The following is a 21186-nucleotide window of genomic DNA, read 5'->3' on the forward strand; positions in this document are numbered from 1 at the left end:
TTGTTTTTCAGCTTTTGATGTGGTTTTTGCTGGTTATCGTATTTGCTCCATGATCGTTTTCGACTTATGTTACTTCGTGAGATATCCAAATATCAAGCTTCTTAACTAGCCCAAGACGATTAAAATTAACCCACAACTAATAGTACAGGTCTCTATCAGTAAAAAGCGAAAGTTTTTAGAGGCCAACCATATATATATATATTGAAATATATCAGTGACATTTTCTAATTTAAAATTGGAAATTCCTTAGTATCTACATATATCGAAAGCCAAAAACAGGAAGTCGACTACTCGTATCGTCCTTTTGGTCCTTTGTAGTAAGCTTAATGTCATACCCGATAATGTATCGGCATAACACACGCGGGGCCCTTCTTATATGTTATCCTGCGACAACGACCGACTACGGAAACCAAATCCTGGCATAGATACAAGGATTCAGAGTGAAATTTTTATTTAATATAAGGTTACGTAAAAACATGATTTATCGATATTATTTACTCGCTGTTATATCTTCATATTATACCATCTCAAATTCTTATCTTTCATTTGACATGAATAAGCGAGAAACAACAAATTGATAGGCTTAATCCACGTTCAGAGCTGAAACGGTGTACTGTAGTGTACCACAGGAACTGATTAATAATTGCTGAATAATCCAGCTCTTTCGTCGGTGTAGTGTAGTGTAGACGTAGACAAAGACTTTAGAGATGGACGGAACCAACTGACACAAAACAACTTTCTATTTCCATTTATATATAACGTTGTAAGTGATTGCCTAGCAATTGAACAAGTCTCAAGCTGGGATAAAGTTGAGACAGAGTCGGTTGATGAGGTGAAGATTTGTGTTCATGCTACAAATTCTCACTAGTGGCTTCTGCTTCATCTTGAGTGCTCAACTTGTGATTAAATTCTTCCAGTTATCGATTCTCTTTTACCAAAATGAAAATATTTTATTTATAAATTAAACTGCCTACTTTTTATTTTATATATTGAAATTTCTCTTGTACGAATTAATTTTTTAATTAGTTGCATTTTAATTCGGCGGTACCTTTCGATTGTAACTGAAAAAAAATAACCTAGGATCAAGTAGCCTAGGCAGTGCCAGTGGCGGCATCATAGTCGCATAAATCATTCGCCAGATGGAATATTTTAGAATTTCTAATGCGCCGTACTGTCAACTAAGATATATCGATAAAATATGCACTTCAAATCGGGAGTTGTTGGGACTTGAAAATGCACAAATAATCATCGGAAAGCTAGGCGCGTTTTGTTGACTTCTGTCGCCATTGACGTACGTTAAGGTTAATAGCAAAAACATCTATTAGGACTAACAGTGGGATATTATACATCGATGGTATCGGTATAGAGACTCGATTTTTTAGGTATCGATATCGAGAATCGTAAAATAATGGTATCGACACATCTCTAGTATTAATAATAAATAATATAAGGCTGTCAAAAAGATTTGTTCGCGTTGGATACCCCGTTAATTTGACAAACAAAAACTCGTGTCGTTTGGGGAAAAGAAACATGGAACGTAGTATTGCATGGTGCGCCAACAATTGACAGAAATGTTTGAAAAAATCGTAGAAAACGACAATATGAACTTTCAAAAATCAATTCAAACAAAAACCTTTTTGAACATTCAAAACATCGACCGGTTATTTATTAATGTTATCGAAATTATTTCATCCACTTTTCGCAATATCCTCGCGATAAATTCGAGTATGTTCCATCCATGTTTCGATACTTATTATAAATATACATAAGGGTTCCTCCGAGATTCAGATAATTACAAATTGAAAATAGTTTAATGTATTGTTTTAAATTATTTTGCGTGGGAATAGCGAAGCGGCCAGATGAGGGCTGTTTGTATTAATGACATTTAAAAAAAAATTGATGGTATGTATAAGTCAATCGGCGCCGTATATTTTGATAAAAAAAACACGAAATAAAAGATTTATTTTCATATAAATCAGTTTTAATTTCATTTTCTCTCGTTCACTTCAATGCTATACGATATACAGTTAGATATAGAATACGGTTCTTTTTAATGAAAAAAAATTCATTCAGGGGCGTTATTTCAAATCCATAGAGTGCTGCCAAGGTCTCATAAAGAGACCTTACGTTTTTTTTTTTTTGTTAAAAAAGGTATACGAGATTTTTTATAAAACGTAGATGATGAATAGCGGTTGTTACTACTTCTTTGTCTTCCCGGAACCGATTAAGCGTCTTCTAAATGACATTTCGGCATTAATTTAGTCGATTTCAAGAAATAATTTCAAATAAAACTTTTAGGTCTCAATAAATTTTTAACTATTGAAAATGTTATTACAAATACTCTTGTAAAACCAAAATCGGTTTAGAAACGTAAATAAAGAGCCCGACGTATCAAGTACAGAGCTGTACTCAATATAACAAGCGAATATAATTTCAGTAAAATTAAATACGAACATGAATTTTCATCTTTGACAGAAAACGTTATCAAAACTATCATTATCAATTCCACAACGGTTTAGATCTTGTCTGTATTTTTAATTGGATCCATTTTAATGAGAATTTAAAACATGGAGGTAATCTTAACACAGTATGACCAAATATTTTTTCTATAATCATGTATAATACCCCGTTTAGTAATTCCAAGGGATTAATTTTTTGTATATTGTTGTTGTTTATCTATACTTTCAAATGTTTCACTGATTTCCAAAATTAAATATTGTAATGCGAACCTGGACAAATTGTTTACTATTCATTTCGTTGATCGTCTCTTATGTCTATTAAAAAATGATTTTTTTTTTCATCAAACCATCGTTTTTTTTTTCATTGATAATATTCGTGTCTTAACAAACTAATAAGGTGATGGACCGTAACGCATCATTGTTGTTTCGAAAGAGTATCGTTGTTTTTTTTTGTTGTTTCTTCTTTTTCGGTTCAGGTATAGGTGGTTCACCGCATCGAACGCATTGTGAACGAGCCACACACTTCCCGCCAGTAATGAGGTACGTGCGTTCAAATGAACAAAAACAATGGTTCCGCTTCACTTGTCGATAATATACCATCTCATCATCATCTTCCTAAACTTGTTTCGTCTATCGATATCTACACGTGAAAGCGTGAAGTTGATAGAATAACGATTATTTGAATATTTGAGTCAATCAAAAAAAATATTGCATTCGATTTGTTATATTTAAAGAATATAGTCCGGTCAAATTAGACCAAAAAATAAGAGTGGAGTTACATCAATTCGCAACAAGTTGAAAATCGGTGAAATCGTTCAAAATATGATTATAAACAAAATCAGAAAGTTCCTCATCCCTCCCTTTTTTGTAAAAATTTTTATTCGAGGTCAAAGGTCGAAAAAATGAGTTTTTTGCGATTTTCAGCAAAACGGTAAGTTTTATCATAAAAGTAGTTAAGACAAAAATTGTAGATCATAAAATTATCTATAAAAAACGTATCGATACTTTTTTTCCCTACGAGCCACCGTTTCTGAGATATAACGATTCAAATAGTTGTAAAAGTTGTAATATATGTCAAAATATTTTTCTATCGATCATTATAACTTACACTTCAAATATAAAATATACATTAGTATATACAAGTTATAACTATAAGAATATCAGGTAAAAAGGAACCCAGTCTACATTTTACAGGGGGGTAAAATGATTGAAAAACAAAATTTAGTTCAAAGTTTTTAAAAACAGTAATTCAACTAGACAAGAAATTATCACTAACGGCATTCGCTTTCTTCTTTCTATGTACGGAGCTACTAAAAAAACGACCTGCTTAGATAAATATAGAAGATATGGAAGTTTCGTTGAAAATACCAAAAGTAAAAAACAAGTTCAATTAGCTTGTCTTCCTCCAACCTCAATTGCTGCTCATCAACATCTTATTCGGGTATTTTACCAAGTTCAAGTGTGGATTGGTAATTAACTAGACCAGGGATGCGGAAACTACGGCCCGCGGGCCATCTCCGGCCCGCAAAGCGTTGAAATCCGGCCCGCGACCAGCAAACAAAAATTAAGTACAATTACATTCTCATGAATTGGCAGTAAAGGCAGTACCCGTAAGTTCGACTGTCGTCGAACGCACAACCCATTTGAGGCAACTATTTTTAAACACCAGCAAATTGGAATTTTGTCTAGGACACAATACTCAAATATAGTTTCCCACACTTAGAAAATAATGGCTACGTTTGGTACAAGCTATTTGTGCGGACAAACGTTTTCAATAATGAAAAACGACCAGCGCCCCTCAACCTTCTACTTCGTAGCTAATTAAAGTTAAAAAATTAATTGAATGTTATTAAAAATACATACCGTAACCTCCGACGAAACAGTCATACGCCTAAAAAATTTCCTTAGTTATTTGTCAAAATTTCGGAGGTAAATTATGAGAAATGTAAAGTTTCAATAAAATCGATAACAAAAAACTTATTTAATAGATATACACATAAAAGAAAATCAGAATATATCGTAGATTTTCCCCAAAATAATCATTATTCTGTTGCTTATTTAAGACAGACATCCCAATATCGGGAAAATGGATTGAAAGATCACAATAAAAAGATTTATTATACATATACGTAAAAAGTTTCAATTCCTTCTAGCAAATCGATAGTCTAATTCAACCACGTGATACACCATATAAATTTTGGTAAGATAAAGTTATTTTAGATGATTTATCCCCTGGTTTATGTCATCCATTAGGAAAGGGACAACGGCGGTTCAAACGGGACCAGTGACTTGTACCGATGATTACCATGAGAAAATTAATGTCGACGTCTTTATTCCTGGGATTCAATATTTTAATATTATTTCTTGATTGATTACCACGTAAGATCAAAGAGCTTGATGTTAGTTTCGCATCCAGCATTTAGTCCAGACCTTGCACTGTCAGATTACTATTTATTCAAATCCATGGTGATACATATAATACGATGGGGTATATTTCGAATATTAAGATTTTCTTTTTGTATGATAATTTAATGGATAAACATTTGACATTATATATGAGACACTCTTTATAATACGGTAAAAAAATTGTGACATGTGCTTATCGTCTCAATAAAGAACTTCATTAGTTTCTTCACATTTATGAAAATCCATCTTGTTGCGTATCTGAAACCGCGGTACGAGAACAAATTATTTTTTTTTCTCAGTTCATTCTTTTGTTATAAACCGTATAAAAAAAAAAACTACCACACTTTTTTTTCCACAATGACCGGCAATTATTTTCTATATGAAAATAACTCTCAAGAAAATGAAAAAGAATAACTAACCAAAAAACCGCAATTGGTAATGGATTCAGATATTTTTACAAAGCTCATCTTAGAACAAAACAACAGGAACGGACTGGCGTCAAATGTATGTAAAACGTGATGATGAAATAAAATGAAGAATTTAAATATATAAAACGAGTAGCACTAAATGAAATCCCGACGCGAAAGGCTGCAAATTCATATTTCATTCCTTATAGTGTAATTCGTGCGTATACTAGGGAGTAAATGTTAAGTTTCCGTCCCTGTAACTAAAGACCGAGGTATGAAAATAAAGATTTCTAGATAATCCACAAAAAAATAACTTTCATCTTATACATATTATGAATAACGACCCCTTACGAAATAGTACAGCGTTTAGTTCCCAGTGGTGATTCCCAAAGTGGTCTAAGTGCACCCCCAGGGGTCCAAGGGAAGCTCTCCAAGAGAAGCATCTTGAATTTCGATAGGTAAATCTGGTTTTATTGACGAGTTAGTAATATTGTTTGAATGTATCAACCAAAACTAGGAATAAGTATTTTGAAAGTGGTTTACGAATAAAAAAATTTAGAAACTTGAGATACATAGAATAATAATTTAAAAAAAAAGCGATTCATCCAATTATATTTGGTTAATAATTTTTTTAATTCAAGTCGTTACGGCTCTGTACCATCGAGACTAATTTTAAAATGAATTTGACTAAGTTTTCGATGAATTTCAAGCTTATTTAATACACGAGGATGACATGGTTTTTATTATACTTGATCCTATCTTTTACGTATTAATTTTAAATAACCTCAAATTTTTTTTTCGTCACGATATCAAAACCGCAGTAAAAATCTCCGTATCACTTTTGATTTTAAACTATCCGTGAGCACCATCTTCACACATTTTCAATTTTAATAATTATAACTTATTTCTTTAAAAAGCAGATGGCGCAGCTAAATCGTCTTCGAAAGAAATATAAACAAATCTATATATATCAAAATTGATACTCAATATTAAAGATAGAATTTTTAAAAATATATAAATATTTCTTTGTTTCAACTTTTTTTTATTATTTTTCGATTATAAGATATAATTATATACTACTACCGACATCTATTGCTGATTAACGAAACTATACGACTAAATAACATTTAAAATTATGAATACCGACTTTACCGATATAGTAGATTGCGTTTAAATGTAGTAGATGTCGCCACTGTAATAAGTGAGTAGGAAATTGTTAGTTAAACCGATGTTTTGATACTAGATGGCACGCTATACTCTTTTAGCGTGGCCTACTAAGTAAGAGAATAAATATAAAATCATATTTCGACGTTGTCATGTTTAGAAAAATGTGAATATGCTAAGAGAATTGAACTTTTTTTTAACTCGCTAATATAAAATGTTTTACGTAATATATAATGTATGAATATTGATTTATTCGTTATAATTGGTTGTTTTACATAAATATTTTAAAATTCGTTATTGATCTTTTTAAAAATATTTATTGCACATTTTCGATTTAAATAATATTGAAAAAAATTTGTAAATAGTCTCCATTTTTATTGGGTGTGAGGAAACGATGTTTCATGTAATCAACGATTCGTTTTATCTATTTTTTATATAAATATGAAAGATTTGTTAATAATATAACTATTAAGAATCAATACCAAGTTAAAACTCATAGAAAAACCTTTTTTTATTCGTGCTTCAACAAAGTTCAGTATTTTGTAGATTTAAATCTGGCAACGCTGCGTTATAAAGTTTTTATTGTGGACGTGAAATCAATACTTTCATTTTATCGTTATGTAACCGAATTAACGCCAAGAAACTGGAACCGGTCGGTCTTTTTTTTAAGATTTAATCAAGTAGCTTGGATTTTTTATTTTTTTTTTCAATTCAGAACGAGTAAGTGATTTAAAAATGTTTTAGCATTATTAGGTATTTAAATTTTGTATAAAAGGAGCTCGAAAAAGTTGGAAGAAAAGAAAATATGAATAAAAAATATATTTAGAATCATAGTTTTGAAAATATTGCAGAAACTGTGGATATTTGTCTCTTCTTGATAGATAATGCGACTTAACAGTAATTGCATGGTCATGAATTTGAAAATATGGCATTTGCACTTTGCTAACGACTCTTTTTTCCATATTACGATCGAAAAAGTATCTTTGATTACTATAATAGTTAGAAAAAGACTTTTCCCATAACCTCACACAAAATACGTTGTAATTTATCATATTTTTTACGTATTATAATATAGTCTCAATTAAATTCATTAGAATAATGAATTTTCTACCATTAACAACCATCTATACCTTCCCACTTTTATTTATTGATCTAAATCCCATAAACTAACCCTTTTCCAATCTATGGCGAATATAGGAAAATATTATGGATACTTCTGTACGTTCTCCCTCCTACAATATAAAAAAAATTAACGACAACCATCAACCATCGTATTATTGTACCCCATTTTAATGACCCCCATGGAAAACGCCATAAAAATCCGGCCAGATGTTCCCATTTATAACCTCACCGCTTCTATCAAATACTCTAGAACAAATTTCGCATCGGCGACTGGTGGAAACGATAACAAATCGGAGTGTGAGGGACGGCGCGGCCCCGCCTTCTGCGTCTGTCCTCTTTGCACTCATTGGTTTATTTCATCGATCTTTTTCGGGTGGGGTATTACCTTTGTTGGTTAAATCCCAGATTAATTTCCATGTTGTTTAAATAGGAAAGTTGTTGTTATTTTTGGATTTTGACAAAAGATTTAAGAAGCTGTCAAAAAGGACGGTTTATTTTATTTTAGTGCTTAGATCTAAATATTACGGTTCAAACGATATAACAATTTTTATATTTCTTTGTTTGGACAGTCCTTATATCATATTTTCTACGTTTCAGAAAGATTTTTGAAAAATCTGTTTTCATAATAGAAGAAACTCGACGTAGTTAAATATGTAAAAGTTGTACAAAACAGAAAATAATAAATATTCATACAGAATAGATTAAAATGTTTGTAAATTTGTTTTGTTATCAAAAACTATTAATTTTTAATAATTAAATCGAAAAAAAGTTATGGGTTATACATATTATAATCGTTATTTCGTCTCTATCGTTACATTTGAATTCCCATGGAAATATTATATTTTTAAGACAAGTAACAATCAAAAAAATCATAAATTTCAGTAGTTACACAAAATGGATGATAATTTGTTCGATTTTTTCAATGTTCAATGACAGTTTGAACGTTATACGTACTAATATACTTAATTAAATATACTATTTATTTATTTTATTATAGAAAAACCAATTAATCTCTAATAAAATTAAATCCCTTTTATTGCAATAAATCGCACGCCGCTGTAAGCGTATACCTAAACAGTAAACCGATACCCCAAAGTAGAATAAAGAAAGACAACTACAATGCGATTTAATACTTGAAGTTTTTATGAAGCATCAAAAGTGGAACGAAGAGAAAGCGACAACGGCAACCTTATAAACGGAGAGAGAGATAAACGGTCTAAAAATAAACGGCAACGTCGCCGGTTTACGATAACAGCAATGTTTGCTGTTCGTCGAATGTTCGCGTAAACTCGTACAACCTCGTCTAGTTTATATAATTACTTTTGAATCATAGACAAGCCGGCTGATAAAGTGTTCAGGACCGGCTTTAAAAAATTTTCATCAAATAATATATCAATTATTTTGATAAATATATAAGGGAACGCAAATGTGGAAAAAATGACTAAGTAGATTTTTTAATGCATATATTTGTACAAGAAATTAATTGTTCGGTACGTAGATGAGGAAAAATCATTTAAGTTTGAATGTATGTAAATGAATTTCATTCTATATCGTTATAACCTAACTACATCGTCCTTTCGGTACTTTAATTTGCAAAAATTGGGTCAACAGAATCAAAATGAACCGTCAATATTTTTCAAAAAAAAATGATGATAATAATTTGAGAAGACGAATAATAGATATTTCTGTTTTCATCTTCTTTAGTTTCAAACATTTTTGCTAATGTTTTTACTTCCTTTTGTGAAAGTTTTCGTTCGGAATTTTAATTTTTTTTAGATTGTCACATCCAAGATATATTTTTCTTCATATTCTGTAAAGTAGATTATCTTCATATGTCAAAATTTGTATACCTCAATTGACGAGTAAAATTGATGCAATTGAACTGGAATGACCACTGTATAATTGCGAAGTAAACCAGATTGAACTGGTTTTGGCACAGATAAAGGGAGGATTAAAATATAAGTGTACATCCGAAAATACTTTAAATGTTTATTATATATTATAAATGCTTCAACATTTTATTACGCTTTTATCCATATAAATAAGCTATAGATGATTTTGTAACTCATTTTTTCCAAATTTAGTTCGTAATATTTATTGGTGTGGAAATTTAAACGGATACGTCTCTGGATATGTGCATATGTTTCAACTAGTAGTATAAGTCACAAATCTCAATCTAATTTCACATTCAACATAAATATTCAAGGGTTTAAAGTTCGACGGTCACCGAAACCAACCAGCCGTCTACGACCTTTCTGATTAAACACTTGAGTACATGTTTTATCTCTTTTTACATGACTTCTTTATTGGTATTAAAAAAAGATAACTATACAATTGTTATCAATTTAGGAAGCACAAAAAATGTAAATAGATGAATCGTTGAAGATTATTGAGGATTTTCCTTAAAAATCACGTATTTATATATACAGGGAAAGTCGTTTTTCAACGTAATTTCAGCTCCATAGACTTTTCCCCCCGATGTTCAATAAGTTCGTAAAAATAGCCATTAACTGCAGACATCACCTCTTCTTTTCTGGAAAATCTATGACTACGAAGCCATTTTGTCAAGTCTGGGAACAGAAAATAATCCGAAAAAATTTTATTTGTCCTATTATGAGCATGCGTGGTTTTTCTTGTCAGATCCATGGATGTTTGCGATCCAACCACACTTTTGGCAGCGATCAGTAATGCTCGGGAGCATAAAGCAATTATCTTGTAACGATTTGTATGAATTTTGGTCATCCACCACCGTCTTCGCTTTTTATCTAATTTCTCTCGAATTTGTAATAAAAATAGGTCAACCTGAAAGCAAGAACTGCCACAAGCTCGTCGTCCGCCATGTTTGCATTATGGACGTTCGCCAAGTATGTGGATGGGTATTTGTGTACTTCTGGGACCTTCCTCGTATAAAAAAGAAATTTGTTGAGTTGTATTATTTTGAAATTAAACGAATAAATTATGTTGAAATAAACAATATCATATAAAATACTGTAATTTTTACCAGAATTGAGATATTTTAATGAATGAAAAAAGAAAATATTCAGAAAAGACGAAGTAACGTCTAATAAATATTCTCGTCGGCGTACGATTCATTTCACAGGGTGTTCTGTGTAGAAGCTTAGTTTTTATTCTTTTTGTTCTCCACTGTACATAACAAAAAACGATGTAACTGATGACGGAATCTGAATAAAATGTTTCCGAAGATTGAAGCAATAATTTATAAAAGAAATATTAAGAGAATTCAATTATTTATCTTAGAAATACTATATTATTATTCTTTTAAATAATTCAAATCGTATTTGTAAGAATGAACCTTGTTCAATAGCTTGTTAGGTGATTTGTAAAAAAGTTCGTGAAAGAAATCTTGTACTCAACCGTCCAATTTAAAAACTTTCCTAATAACGAGACATTTTCAAGATTTATTCACCGTTTTATTAAAATTTGAATTATAAGTTTCCGTCATCCATTTCAGTATTTGAAAATTTGTTTTTTCGTATTAAATTCAGTCTAATAGAACGATTAGGTGATTTGACACTTTTAAGTAAACAACGAGCAAATATTTGGTAGACATTTTAGAGAAAGAAGGCGTTGGGACACATACCAAATCCGATCCTGTTGGGGTTATGTATAAATATAAGGTTAGGTTCTTTTGACTATTTACTATAATATATTATAATAAGTTGTATTTGAATCTTACTTGCATTAAAATGATCCTGGCAATGAAAATAATTACATCTCGCAGAATCGTCAAAACGACCAAAACTTTCAAACCGTTTTTGTTGTATAATCGAATTTCTTGGCATCATAAAAAAACATTATCAGGATGTATTAGTCGTGGTATTCTTACATTCTGGTACAAAACACGATTTATATACCATTTTTCATATTAATCAAAGTTTAATAATATTTTAGAATAACCAAGAGATTAACTGTCGTATTTATTTAGTATCATATGTTTAGTGTTTTATGATGTCATGCAATACGGCGGCCTTACTAAATGTTTAAACTACTTACAAAACATTAAAATTTTCATTTTTTTCTCTATAAATATTGATCATTGAATTAAAAAAATATATAATAAAAATTGTACATAAAGTATCTAAAATTATTTTATTTTTTCAAACTTTGAAAGTACCTACTCCATACTGTATTTGTTATTAACAAAAAATGGGCTCAACCGGGATTTGAACCCGGGACCTCTCGCACCCAAAGCGAGAATCATACCCCTAGACCATTGAGCCGGAATAATTATTAAATTTTTTATGTAAGTTTTAAATACTTTCATTTTTTTATATAAAAGTAGGTTATTTATATTAAAAACTAGTTTTTTGGATTGTACTTTAGTATTATGAGAATTTGTAAATATCGCGGCTCAATGGTCTAGGGGTATGATTCTCGCTTTGGGTGCGAGAGGTCCCGGGTTCAAATCCCGGTTGAGCCCATTTTTTATCTCATTTCATTAATTTTAATAATATTAATTTGATTTTTAAATACAATTTTCATTTTATTGATAATTATAAATTTCGTGGTTGAAATTTTGTTTTAATATGAAAATTCCACGACACTGTTTACTAATAACCTGTTGAGTACCTCTGGTGTCAGTAAACAAATACCTACTCTATTGAAGTGGCGTCTGCTTGTTGTCTCTTTTTAATTGGATTGTAGTGAATGTATGCAAGAGAGATGAGAAGTGTACTAATGTTCAGTTTCGTTACTTCTTAGAAATAGCACATAATTGAGAGCGAGGTAAATTTTATCTTTTCAGATGTGTTAAATTCCTTAAAAATACGAGGAAAGGTGAAAAAAAAAACGATAAATAAACTATGAGTTTTTTTAATGAAAATTGTAAAATGATATTTTACATTTTTCTTAAAACTAACTAATTTACATCATTATAATACACCTTGGTTGCATTCAAATTAAATACATTTAACAATACTTTAAATACAGAAACGTTAACAAATTTTTCTTTAAATAAAAACAAAATATAATGTACAACAAATAATTTTGATTTTGAAACTGAAAGGGAATTTGAAAAATATTTATTATCCTTGGTAATTGTATGATATTGATTAGAAAAAAAATATACGGGGTATGATTAAAAAGTCAGTATGAACGATGTATTCAAAAGTGAATTGATTTATCATTTTTTAAAATTAACTCAATTTTACCGAAATTTTTTTATAAGCAAAGTTTTTGATTCAATTTTTGTTTTAAATAAAGAAATTATTTTTAGATAATCGAAAATTGTAGCTTCTTTTTTCAATTATTCACCAAATTATGAAAAAAAAATAATTTACATTTTTTGAGGTTATAAATACTAAATGTCAAATGTCCACGTTAAATACAAATAGAGGTGGCCGCATTCTTAAATGTCAAGCTGTCAAAATTGACGTTTTATAAAATCTAATTCATGTAGCAAGCAAAAAATAGTCAACTACATGGAAAGTAATTTTAGAAACACAAAATGACCGATTGGAAATTGAAAAATCTGTATTTTAACAAGAAAATTTTCGGAGATATATAATTTTTTTAACTTGATGGAGTATAGAAAAAGAAAAACGAATCCGGAGACTGAAGTAACGTATTAGAATAACTGAAAAATTTATATGGAAAATACTGGGAGTGATTGGGAAAAGGAAAAAAAAATACAAGAATTCAGCTAGGAACTGAAAATTCGTAAAAATAAATTTCAAGAATGACGAAAATGTAGACGTTACAAAAAAGGTAAATGAAAAAAAGAAGATGGATTCATCAAATGTAATAAATAGAAACAATCATTTATTGCAAAGGAGCAGAAAAACAAAAGGAAAACGAAAATGGGGAGAATTGAGAACAAGATCGAAAGACATATTAACAGAAAGAAAAACATCTTTAAAATGTTGAACATATCATAGAAAGAACATAATTCCAATCATAATAATAAGAAAATTGAATGTTTGATGGTCGAAATGAGAAGATGAGGTTTTAAACTGAATTCGTGAAAAAAATTTACTTAAATAGGCCAAATAGTGGAAGAAGGACGATAATGAAGGAGTCGCGGATAGAAAAGGTTGCCACGAAGAAAGGAAAGCGGTTCAACAGATTGAAGAAGCTTTCACTACAAAACAAAAACAAATCAATGAATAAATACGAGATTGAAGAAAAAAATATTCGAGACTGAAAAACGCGAGAAATTTTTAGACTTTGATGAGAATTAGTCGGAATGAGAAACGATTTTGACTAATTTTGAGAAAAAAAAAACTTGAAAAAACATAGAAAACATAAAAAAGGGGAATAAACGTGAACAAATCTCGTAAAAACCGGAAAACCGAAACGAAAATTGCAAAAAAATAAGTAAATTATTAAAGAAAAATAATCATATTAAAGATTGATAAGATTCGAGAATGAAAAACATGAGAAATATTCAAACATTTCTCAAAATTTGACGAGATAAGAAACGATTTTGACTAATTTGGAAAAAAAAAACGAGAAGAAACATAGAAAAGGCAAAAAAGAGAAAATGAGATCGTAAAAATATGAACAAATCTCGTAGCAAAAATCAACATAATAAAAATTCGAATGGATTTATAAGAAAAGTTAAAGAAAAAAGAACAAAAAGAGACAAATGAATAAATACGAGATTGAAGTACAAAATTCGAGACTGAGAAACGCGAGAAATTTTTGAGAATTAGACGAAAAGGGCAAGGATTTTGACTAATTTTGAGAAAAAAAACGAGGAGAAACAAAGAAAAGGTTAAAAAGGGAATAAACAGAAACAGATCTTGAGAGAGCAGATTAAAAGAAACAGAAATTGTACAAATAAAAACAAGTGAATTATTAAGAAAAAAACATCATATTAAAAATTCGAATGGATTTATAAGAAAAGTTGAAGAAAATACAACAAAAACAAACAAATTAATGAATACGAGATTAAAAAAAAAGATTCGAGGCTTAAACACGAGAGAAATTTTTAAACATTACTCAGAATTAGACGAGATAAGAAACGATTTTGACAAATTTTGAGATAAAACGAGGAGAAACAATGAAAAGGCAAAAAAGAGAAAATGGGAACTTAAAAACGTGAACAAATCTCGTAGAAAAAAAAGACGAAGCAAATTTGCAAGAAAAACAAATAAATTGTTAAAAAATCAACATATTAAAAATTCGAAAGCATTTATGAGAGAAAGGTATAAGGAAAATGGAACAAAAACAAATAAATTAATGAATACGAGATTGAAGTACAAGATTCGAGACTGGAAAACGAGAAATATTTTCAAACATTACTCAGAACTCGACGAGATCATAACGAATTTAACTCAATTTGAGAAAAAAAAAAACATGGAAACACATAGAAAAAGCAAAAAAAGGAGGAATAAACAAGAACAAATCTCGTAAAAATCGAAAAGATGAAGCAAAAATTGCAAAAAAAGAAGAAAAGTTAAAGAAAATGGAACAAAAACAAATAAATTAATGAATACGAGATTGAAGTACAAGATTCGAGACTGGAAAACGAGAAATATTTTCAAACATTACTCAGAACTCGACGAGATCATAACGAATTTAACTCAATTTGAGAAAAAAAAAACATGGAAACACATAGAAAAAGCAAAAAAAGGAGGAATAAACAAGAACAAATCTCGTAAAAATCGAAAAGATGAAGCAAAAATTGCAAAAAAAGAAGAAAAGTTAAAGAAAATGGAACAAAAACAAATAAATTAATGAATACGAGATTGAAGTACAAGATTCGAGACTGGAAAACGAGAAATATTTTCAAACATTACTCAGAACTCCACGAGATCATAACGAATTTAACTCAATTTGAGAAAAAAAAAACATGGAAACACATAGAAAAAGCAAAAAAAGGAGGAATAAACAAGAACAAATCTCGTAAAAATCGAAAAGATGAAGCAAAAATTGCAAAAAAAGAAGAAAAGTTAAAGAAAATGGAACAAAAACAAATAAATTAATGAATACGAGATTGAAGTACAAGATTCGAGACTGGAAAACGAGAAATATTTTCAAACATTACTCAGAACTCGACGAGATCATAACGAATTTAACTCAATTTGAGAAAAAAAAACATGGAAACACATAGAAAAAGCAAAAAAAGGAGGAATAAACAAGAACAAATCTCGTAAAAATCGAAAAGATGAAGCAAAAATTGCAAAAAAAGAAGAAAAGTTAAAGAAAATGGAACAAAAACAAATAAATTAATGAATACGAGATTGAAGTACAAGATTCGAGACTGGAAAACGAGAAATATTTTCAAACATTACTCAGAACTCGACGAGATCATAACGAATTTAACTCAATTTGAGAAAAAAAAAACATGGAAACACATAGAAAAAGCAAAAAAAGGAGGAATAAACAAGAACAAATCTCGTAAAAATCGAAAAGATGAAGCAAAAATTGCAAAAAAAGAAGAAAAGTTAAAGAAAATGGAACAAAAACAAATAAATTAATGAATACGAGATTGAAGTACAAGATTCGAGACTGGAAAACGAGAAATATTTTCAAACATTACTCAGAACTCGACGAGATCATAACGAATTTAACTCAATTTGAGAAAAAAAAACATGGAAACACATAGAAAAAGCAAAAAAAGGAGGAATAAACAAGAACAAATCTCGTAAAAATCGAAAAGATGAAGCAAAAATTGCAAAAAAAGAAGAAAAGTTAAAGAAAATGGAACAAAAACAAATAAATTAATGAATACGAGATTGAAGTACAAGATTCGAGACTGGAAAACGAGAAATATTTTCAAACATTACTCAGAACTCCACGAGATCATAACGAATTTAACTCAATTTGAGAAAAAAAAACATGGAAACACATAGAAAAAGCAAAAAAAGGAGGAATAAACAAGAACAAATCTCGTAAAAATCGAAAAGATGAAGCAACAATTGCAAAAAAAGAAGAAAAGTTAAAGAAAAGGGAACAAAAACCATCAAATTAAAAGTAAAAGATTCGAGACTGTAAAACGGAAGAAATTTCTAGACTTTAATAAGAATTTGACGAAATAAGAAACGATTTTGTCTAATTTTGAAAAAAGAAAACGCGGATACACGACATTTAGTTAAATTTTCTAAGCCGATAATCAAAAAATTTTACCTATAGAATGGAAACACAAAAAAAATAAGAATAAATTAAAATAAACGAACGAGACTAACGAACGAACTAGAACCGAACCGCTTCAATTTTCCTTAGTCAACAAATGATTCTGCGAAGTTTTCTGCAAATTCTGCAAATACTTTTCGTACTGCATCAACGAACCCTGATTCATATTCAACCAATTCTGTCTATTTTGTATTTCGAAATGTTTCAAAAACATCGCGTGCTGTATAGCCGCCAATTGATTACCGGGATGATTCAAACCGTAATTCAAATTAGCCGTCAATTGCGCCAAATTCTGGATACTGTATCTCTCCAATATCTGATTAGGATTAAGAGGAGTCGTCTGCGAAGTACTGCTGCTACTCGACGACGGTTTCGGCGGCGATACGCTCGAAGTCGCTAAATGCCCCGACGGGGGTTTATTCGACTTCGGGGAGTAAGTGTTGACTTTCAATTGTTCCATCATCGGGGCGTACATGTGTTTTATCATCGGCGACGATTTTGGCGACGACGACGACGACGACGACGACGACGCTTCGTCTTTTTTGGTAACAGCGCCGCCTTTACTCGGACCAACGGATATCGTGTAATTCAATCCTAAGGCGTTCGAATGTAAATTGTTCAAAGTAGTTTGACATTTCCGTTTATCCACCGCGTCCGATATCGAATTTTTACTATTCGATAATCTCGGTATCGGTATTTTAGGTGTAGTCGTCGTCGTCGTCGTCATCGTCGTCGTCGTCGTCGTCGTCGAATCTATTTGATTCTTCTCCATTTCCATTTTCGTTTTTTTATACAACTTCGTCGTTATCTCCATCAAATTCCTCTTGTTATTATTATTATTATTAGAAGTGCTTGTAACTTCGTTGTTAGATTCTTTTTCCGGCGACGAAATATCCGGTTTTTTAATGGATTCTTCGAATATTTTTTGAAATGATTGCGGCGATCTGGGATTCAATTTATTTTCTTTCGGTACGTTGAGGAGTTTGTTGGTTAATTCAGGTACTGGTGATGGTTGTATATTGAATTTAGTCGGTTTCGTAGGAATGGAAAATTCTTGTTTCGGTCCGATTATTTGGGAAACCGTCGTCGATATCGGGATTTTTTCGGTTAAACTTTTCGCTATTTCCGCCAAATCTTCGTCGACTTTTTGTTCGCTATCCGCGTTTATGCGGAAATTCGTATCTTCTTTAATCGGTTTAGTTTCGTCGGGTAATTTTAATATTTCGATGTAATTTTTCACCGGCGGTATCATCGGGGTGGGTTTATTCGTTTCCGTACCGTTTTTTATTGTTATTGATAACGAAGATGGTATTTTGCAATTTTCTATTAAAGATTGTAAACCGGGCGTTGATAATTTCGGTTTGTTTTGTAATATTATTCTCGTTACCGGTTTCTTTTCCGTTTTTGATTTTTTTAAAGGAGATTCTCGTTTAGGGGGACTCGAAATTTTTCTTTTTGTCGTTTCTTCTTTATTTTTTAATTTCGGACTAGTTTTTGCGGTTAATTCGAACGTTTTCAAAAATTTGATTTTTTCTTCGTTTTCCGTACTATCGTTTTCTGTTTCGAGTTTTTTATTATTATCGTTGCTTTTAACTGTTTGTTTTATTATATTAAAACCGAGAGATTGTCCGTCTTTATTGGAAAGTTTTTGAATTTTCGTGATTATTTCCATGTTATTGCTTCTATTCAGCGTTATATTCGTATAAACGGAATTCTTTTGATTTTGTACGTTATTTTTTAAATGTCCCGATACTTCCGGTTTCACTACACTATTTTTTATTTCGTTTGTATTTATAACACTTATATCTTCTTTTATCGCGTTATCCTTTTCGGGATCCTTCTTTATTTTCAAAACGAAACGTTTCGTACTTTCTTCTGTATTCTCTTGATAATTATCACTGTTTATTTTAGTTTCTTCTTTCACTTTAACATTTTCTTTGTTACTATTTAATTGTTGCTCGCCGATTTTGTCGCTATTAATTTCACAATCACTTGTTTCCGCTTTAATTTTTGTGTTTATTTTATCACAACCGTTGCTTTGCACTTTGTTGTCTTGTTGTTTGATCGCTTTCGAATTTTTCTTGTTCAAAACGTGTTCCTTTCTTCTAGAAGCCGCTCCATTGTTTCTGGAAGATCTCAAAGGTAATTGTACCAACGTTTCGTTGGTATTTTTGGAATCGAAATAATCGAATCGTTCGGAGACTTTATTCAAATCGGTTATGCGGAAAAAGAATTTCATCGGTTCGTTCTGTAACAAATTAAAGTTTCTAAATACATTATACGAAACAAAAAAAAATTAATCATTCCCTTACCCTTTTCCACGAATAGATATAAGCGATATCTATCAAAGTATAATGGTCGGGAAGAGGTACTCTTTTATATAAAATGTCAATCTGAAAAAAAAAAAAATACGAATCGTAAGTAAAACAAAAAAAGATAAAACACCGTTTAAAACTTACGTAAAACAAACTGGTATCTACATTATATTTATTTCTAACAAATTTCTTCAATACGTCAACTCGACACATCCCTGGACACTGCAAATACCGTTTCATGTGAGTTTGGTTGTCTTCTATAGATATTTCGTCGTTTTTATCAACGTCGTTTTTTATACCAGGTAGTTTTATAGCTCCTGGTGAAGAATCCGAACTGCAACAACGAAAAACTATTTCATACAACAACTTTATACTAAATCAATATTTATTTTCCTAACCCTTTTCATTCAAATTGATTAATTGATATTTTTTTTTCTATTTTGCACATATTACATAGTCATCAAGATACGGGTGACGTACCTAGTAAGCTCCGATACGAAGTTTTAATATTGGCGATGACAACCTGTCACTGTCAAACAAAAAAAAAGACAAAATTTCTTTTTTGATGATGATTTTTTATGAAGTATAATGATTTTGACAGAAATGGGTATTTTGTGAATGGTAAAAGCGACAAACAAATATCGAAAACTATAAACATAACCTATATAAATATAACCTAACCTAACCTAACCTCAAAATTTTAGCTGTTATTATTTGTTGTATTTTTTTCGTACGCGTATGATCAATTATTGCAAATTTCAAACTAGAAATATACGAGGGTTGCTACTGAAGTTATATCGACAAATAAAAACAAAATATTTATAATTGGATATAGTTTTTTTGTTTTTAAAAATATTCTCCATGAAGATTAATACACTTTTGCATGATTTTCATCGCATCAACTGCTTCTTCAGGTGTAGAAAAACGTCCGAACTCACAATTTATTTACTTTTGTGCCAAATGACTCAAGAATTCGATGTTTTGACTATTCAAAAAGGTTTTTGTTTGTACCAATATGTAAGAACTCGTTGTGCATCGTTACAACGACCGATTTTGGACGACCTTTACGAAATTTATTCTGTACTAAAGCGCGACCACGATTGAATTCCGAAAATCAGCAAAATACGGTGGCTGGTGATGGTTCTTCATCACCAAAAGTCGATACGAGTTGATCGGTACGCGAAAATATTCGTGATTTATCAAAAGTATCTGTAAACTACTCAAATAGCCCTCGTATGAGTACGTTCACCATTAAAAATGTCAAATTTGACATTTCTACATCAGTGTTGCCATATCTCAAAATTTAAGTAGCAACCTTTATATGGAGTTCAATTAAATGAAAAAAATATTTAAACTACAACCATTTTTATTATTGTGAACCACAAGATGGATGATTTTTTAACTTCACTCAGCATTTCAAAATTAGGCAAGCGTCATAATTTCATTTATTATGGGCATAAGCGAAATTTTTGAAAGTTTTTTTTCGTAAACGGTTCCCTTGTTGGGAAACAAATCTTTTGCTATTTTACGTAATTCTAGACGTGTGCAAATCAATTCTGCACCCATTTTCTTGTATTTTTTGAGTAAACTTAAAATTATTTTTCATTTGACGTGTGCGCTAGTCGGTCGCGACAAAATAGTGGTCGATTTTATACTCATAGAAGTTTTCTCGCATCTTTAAAACAATGGGCAATTATTCCATACCCAATGGGAGTGAGCACGAGATAGTTGTGAGGTTTCGACATCACACCATTTAAGACAACGACTTTGAATCCTTAAACGGTTCCAGTAACGGCGTAATACGTAGAAGAAAAGAAAAATTATAGTACGCCGACAATTACACAGACTTTAACGCTGTGCACAAGTTAATTGATTAATTACGTGTAAATGTAAAAAAAATTGCAACCAGCACATGTAGAAATTACGAAATCCCATCTTTCTTTTTGGAAATTAAAAATTAAAAATTTAAAAATCGAAGAAAGATGATAGATTAACGATGGGATGTTCCTTGATACTAGGTTTAATAGATATCTAAGATTGTCCAACATTTTTTTTCACGTTAATGAACTTCTTGATGCTTAAAAGTAAATTAGCAACGAAAAAAAAATGATTCTCATCATGAAATAAAACTTAAAAGTTAAATATAAGCTAGTGACCTATTGATTTACATCATTTTACAATTAAGTTTTAAACATTTGACGTTTGTGGTGAGCA

The 21186-nt window shown here is 30.5% G+C and overlaps 1 protein-coding gene and 2 non-coding genes across 3 annotated transcripts in view; 1 reads left to right on the top strand and 2 right to left on the bottom strand.

Moving 5' to 3' along the window:
- Nucleotides 1-11727: 11727 nt before the first annotated feature.
- Trnap-ugg (transfer RNA proline (anticodon UGG)) lies at nt 11728-11799 on the bottom strand. Its single transcript has one exon. It is a non-coding gene; the product is annotated as a tRNA-Pro (tRNA).
- A 128-nt stretch (nt 11800-11927) lies between these two features.
- On the top strand, nt 11928-11999 carry Trnap-ugg (transfer RNA proline (anticodon UGG)). Its single transcript has one exon. It is a non-coding gene; the product is annotated as a tRNA-Pro (tRNA).
- Nucleotides 12000-12375: 376 nt separating this feature from the next.
- Nucleotides 12376-21186, bottom strand: part of LOC130900938 (polycomb group protein Psc-like) — a 71023-nt gene continuing 62212 nt past the window's right edge. The window contains exons 5-7 of the mRNA XM_057811952.1: nt 19117-19306; nt 18970-19050; nt 12376-18905 (exon numbers count right to left, since the gene is read on the bottom strand). Coding sequence (XP_057667935.1) covers nt 16734-18905; nt 18970-19050; nt 19117-19306 — 2443 coding nt within the window. The 3' untranslated portion in view covers nt 12376-16733. The remainder of the gene's footprint in view (nt 18906-18969; nt 19051-19116; nt 19307-21186) is intronic.

This window comes from Diorhabda carinulata, chromosome X (genome assembly GCF_026250575.1).
Source record: "Diorhabda carinulata isolate Delta chromosome X, icDioCari1.1, whole genome shotgun sequence".
Classification (NCBI taxonomy): Eukaryota; Metazoa; Arthropoda; class Insecta; order Coleoptera; family Chrysomelidae; genus Diorhabda; species Diorhabda carinulata.